The 3,922-nt window shown below is 47.2% G+C and overlaps 1 protein-coding gene across 2 annotated transcripts; it reads right to left on the bottom strand.

Annotated features, from left to right (window-relative positions):
- Positions 1-1,104: 1,104 nt before the first annotated feature.
- On the bottom strand, positions 1,105-3,631 carry LOC119459527 (uncharacterized). 2 transcript variants are annotated; one of them, XM_037721255.2, is made up of 4 exons: positions 3,205-3,631; positions 2,523-2,668; positions 1,565-1,646; positions 1,105-1,489 (listed from the first exon to the last, which is right to left on the bottom strand). In XM_037721255.2, the coding sequence occupies exons 1-3, from the start codon at positions 3,584-3,586 to the stop codon at positions 1,596-1,598; spliced, it is 579 nt and encodes a 192-aa protein (XP_037577183.1). In that variant the 5' UTR covers positions 3,587-3,631; the 3' UTR covers positions 1,105-1,489; positions 1,565-1,595. The 2 variants fall into 2 exon arrangements, with proteins under 2 accessions (XP_037577183.1, XP_049526674.1); XM_049670717.1 differs by having other exon boundaries at positions 1,580-1,646.
- Positions 3,632-3,922: the final 291 nt, after the last annotated feature.

Here is a 3,922-nt window from a genome sequence, read left to right as displayed (position 1 = left end):
GCCGATTCCCCGTTGAAGATTCGGCACACTTTGTACAGTTTAAGCTTAAAACTGCAGAACCCCAAGTATGACCAACGGGCACGCTTCATAATTTTCTTGCTTGAAAACTTGACGCACCAAGTTTGTGGTGATCAATGGCTGTTGAGAAGCTGCTGTCCAAACACGCAATAGGAAGTGTTGGCAGGATGTAATGCTGGTGATGGAACAGCAGTCGAAGGAACACTTGAAGGGGATTCGAAGGAGAGAAGCACAGATATCAGAACGACACTGGTTTCTTTTACTGTGCCACAGTGTGAAGAACGGCGTGATACGGCTTGCCAAGTTTCCAGCATCTGAGCTTGAGCATTTGCAATGCCAGAATGTGAGCACAAATTTTAGAACACCAGAAACTGCCATTACAGTTGCCCATTTCTTTACAGTCATCCTAGCAGAGCAGTAATGGCAATGCGACAAAACATTTCAATGCTTTGGAGAAGTGTCGCAAGATATTTCACCACAGAGGCAAAGTGCAGGATTCAGACGACGCTCAGACTATGTACAAACGAGACAGAAGTTCACAGAAAAATGGAGGTTTGAAGTGATCAATAGCCAAACAATGAATGCCGCTGGAGCCACTGTTTCGACAAGGGCACTGGTTTTTGCCAGGGCAGCCAGAAACGTTGGCTTCGGCGACGTTCCTTGCTCCACGACTGTTGATCACTTAGGCCATGCATAGACAGACTTAACCAGCTCAGCTGGTGTTCTCAGACAGCTGAAGCTAACCACCTACCTGCCTTTGTTTTATGGAAAGGACAGGGAATGTTTTCGTGCAGCAGAAATGCACTAACGACACTTGGCAGCCCAACCGAGTGGGTACCACAAAATTACCCCATTAGACGGTAAGGTCATCTTCCCAGCGGGGCAGGTTACCAAGGTGTAGTCACTATTGTTTTCGAACAGAGCTTACGAGCACGGTGTGGCAGTCTTGCATCGAGGAAAATATAAACGTGATGAAACTATGTGCAAGAGGTAAGCGCCAGCACGTGTAGCTGGCACTTAGTCTAGATTCCAAACGTGACCGGTGCTGCCATTAGATGGGCAAATGTTCAATGGAAAGAAAAATTTCTCAACAGTGAGCCGCATTACATGATATACATCAATGCCATAAATTGTGTTTAATGTTTACTGTCACCGCTTTCAGGCACAAAAATCACCAGAAGTGCGTCCAAGCACAAAAACAAATGCTACCCTGCAACGTTCCAAATTGCATGATGCACAACCTAGTGAAGAATCGGATGGCTAGACCAGCAAATCATGCGCTGTTTACTTTTGTTGGAGAGTGCGCAGAGCAAGACAATGCGTCAGCAACAATGAAACTTCACTTGGTATTTCCAATGCCTTCAACTGTGGCCAATGGGCTTCAAAAACAGCCACCTTGTGTTCACTGTTCCAAAGGCATTTGATCGATGTGGCAGCCATGGCGTCGTACCAACTTGCATCTCTTTATCGCCTGAAATAACCAGTAAAAAAATAAACACATACAGCCTGCTACTAACAGTAAATAACAAAGTTGCATTCCGCTTACAGTGAGCTGTATTACCAGGAGCATCCGCAGGTCATGTCTCGCAAGTCATCGTCGAACGTGCCTGACTCAGCAGACGGCTCATCTGTAAGGAGTGGCACAGAACATCTAGGATGTGTATATATCCTCCAACACCAAAGGTCCAGATGTGTGATCTCCATGTGGCATTCTGCAATCCCTCTGGCTTTCTTTTCCCCAATTCCCATCGTTCTGTATTTACTAGCCCCATCCTCTTTCAAGCAAGCTGGCTATGTGCTGCTTCCACAGTAAACAACTAACCTACTGTCAATTCTTTCGTTTATGTTACAGTTGTTAATAATACCGGTCTGCCGACCGTCGGTTGTCTGAACTCCATGCAATCGGCCAGCCGCTGAGTGAAAACATCAAATCAACAATGTGATTACCACCATGTGATTGTGTATATTGACACCACGTCCCTGAGGGAGCTCCAAAACACTTGTCTTTACTTAGTTTTTCTGAACAATTCTCAAAGTAGGTGTGTGGTTTTCAAGCATCAAGTTGATGCTTCTAGAGGGAGGAGGGGCTAAATGAGGCAGCGCATGGCACACGAGGATGCAGAAGACTTACATTTCGTTTACGAGGCCACACATGCCATGACCACACTACAATGCTATTGTAACGACGCGTCATGTTGCTGTCCAATTAGGTGACAATATATTTATTCGTGGTCAATACTAACATTCTTGCCTCCAAACTGTCAATGGCGATATCTCAGATTAAAATGACCTTCTCTTTGCAGGAAATTAGGATTTATTTGATTCGTGGGGTTTAACTTCCCAAAGCGACACTGTGCCAATGACAGATTACATAGTGGAAGGCCCTGAATTAATTCTGACCACTATGGGGTTCTTTAATGTGCACCCAAATCTAACTACACGAGCGTTTCAGCATTTTGCACCGAGGCAGCTTCATAAGAACTGGAAAGTAAAAGCAGACACACCTGCTTAGCTCTCAGTTCGTCCGTTTGGATCGCAATGCCTCTCATCTTTGTCTTCGCCAGCATTGCCCGAGTCGCCGTTTGCAGTATGCACTGAGTCTGCGCATCGCACTTTTCGTCATCGACAGAACTGTGCAACAACGTTGGATCTATAACAGGAAGACAAGAGGCAAGTGTGAAGCATCAGGTTTCTCTCATGGCTTGAACATAACATGTAGACATGAGGGTACAGGCCTACTTTTCCTATTACACAGAACCTAGACTACAAAAAATTTGTGTGCATATGTGTATGGATCAGTAAAGCATACAAGCGTATGCTTTCAATATGCCAAAACTGGCCCTTGATGTTATTGCCAAAATATCAGACCATAGTCGATGGCCTGGACTTGATGTTGCAGGCGACTGCAGTGATAAAAGCTAACGCCTTTTAGGTAGCAAGCACGTTGCTTGCAAAAGGAACGCGGCACAACTCATCAAGCGTAATACGCAACAGTGAACTTGGCTAAGCGGCAACTGCACTGACATTCGTGACGTTGCGCTTACACCGAACGACATGCAGTGCCAGGTCACAAAGAATAGGGAGCATCGCTAGAACGAATTTGCGTGACGACGCTATGCACAGCGATCACTCGCTTTAAAGCACACCAGCGTACTTCAACGTAAACGTCAGGCGATTGCTTATAACCTGTTCTTAACGAAGGCGACGCCGGGGCGATGTTTAAGGAAAAGCAAGCATTGGCACACTCGTCGTCAGGCTTGGATATGACTGGAGCGGGGCGGTACACTGTTGGCACAGCATTTGGTCTGAGACGCTGTTTCTTTCTTTCCAGCCCGAAGTCGGCCAAGTACTGCACGTTTCGCGTGTATGAGTCTGGCACGAAGTGTCGTGAGCACACCACACTGTGCTTATTGGGCGTCCAGTCTCTGCCTCGGTCGCGGCGCACGAAGTCGGCCCACACTTGCTTGAGCACCGGATCATTCGGGAAGCGATGAAATGAATGACCATCCCCACACTTGCTGGCGCAGAATTCAACGGAACAAACTGCCGGCATAAGTGCGCAGACCATGGCGGCTAAAGCGAAAACAGGCACCGCGTTCCCGTGTACGCTGCCATCTGCATGCTGCGATTTCCGTTTCCGGCGCACGCTTGGGAAGGGGAAGATGTAGGGGAAGGGCAAGGAGGTGTGGCGAGGGGAAGAGAGAAGCAACGCAAAAACAACGAAACAAAGCGGGCGACCCAACCGGTAGTGCGCGGGTGATTTGAAAACAATGTGCAGAAGAAAACTTAATCCGTGTGTGAAGCACTGCCTGCGAAGCAACCGGAACAGCACATCATATATGTTGTTGCTGTCCTGCACAGTACTCAATAACATACATGGCCCTACACGTGTCCTTGAAATAGC

This window comes from Dermacentor silvarum, chromosome 7 (genome assembly GCF_013339745.2).
Source record: "Dermacentor silvarum isolate Dsil-2018 chromosome 7, BIME_Dsil_1.4, whole genome shotgun sequence".
NCBI lineage: Eukaryota > Metazoa > Arthropoda > Arachnida > Ixodida > Ixodidae > Dermacentor > Dermacentor silvarum.
The sequence above is the reverse complement of the archived record's forward strand: the minus strand, read 5'-3'. Positions and strand labels throughout refer to the sequence as shown.

What these genes read in the sequence shown, in the direction of transcription:
- LOC119459527 (XM_037721255.2), bottom strand. Translation starts at nt 3,586, where the DNA reads ATGGTCTGCGCACTTATGCCGGCAGTTTGTTCCGTTGAATTCTGCGCC. An exon ending in GTCGCCTTCGTTAAGAACAG is followed by an intron (nt 2,669 to 3,204) that starts GTTATAAGCAAT and finishes TTCCTGTTATAG; the next exon opens with ATCCAACGTTGTTGCACAGT. An exon ending in ACGAACTGAGAGCTAAGCAG is followed by an intron (nt 1,647 to 2,522) that starts GTGTGTCTGCTT and finishes CACTCCTTACAG; the next exon opens with ATGAGCCGTCTGCTGAGTCA.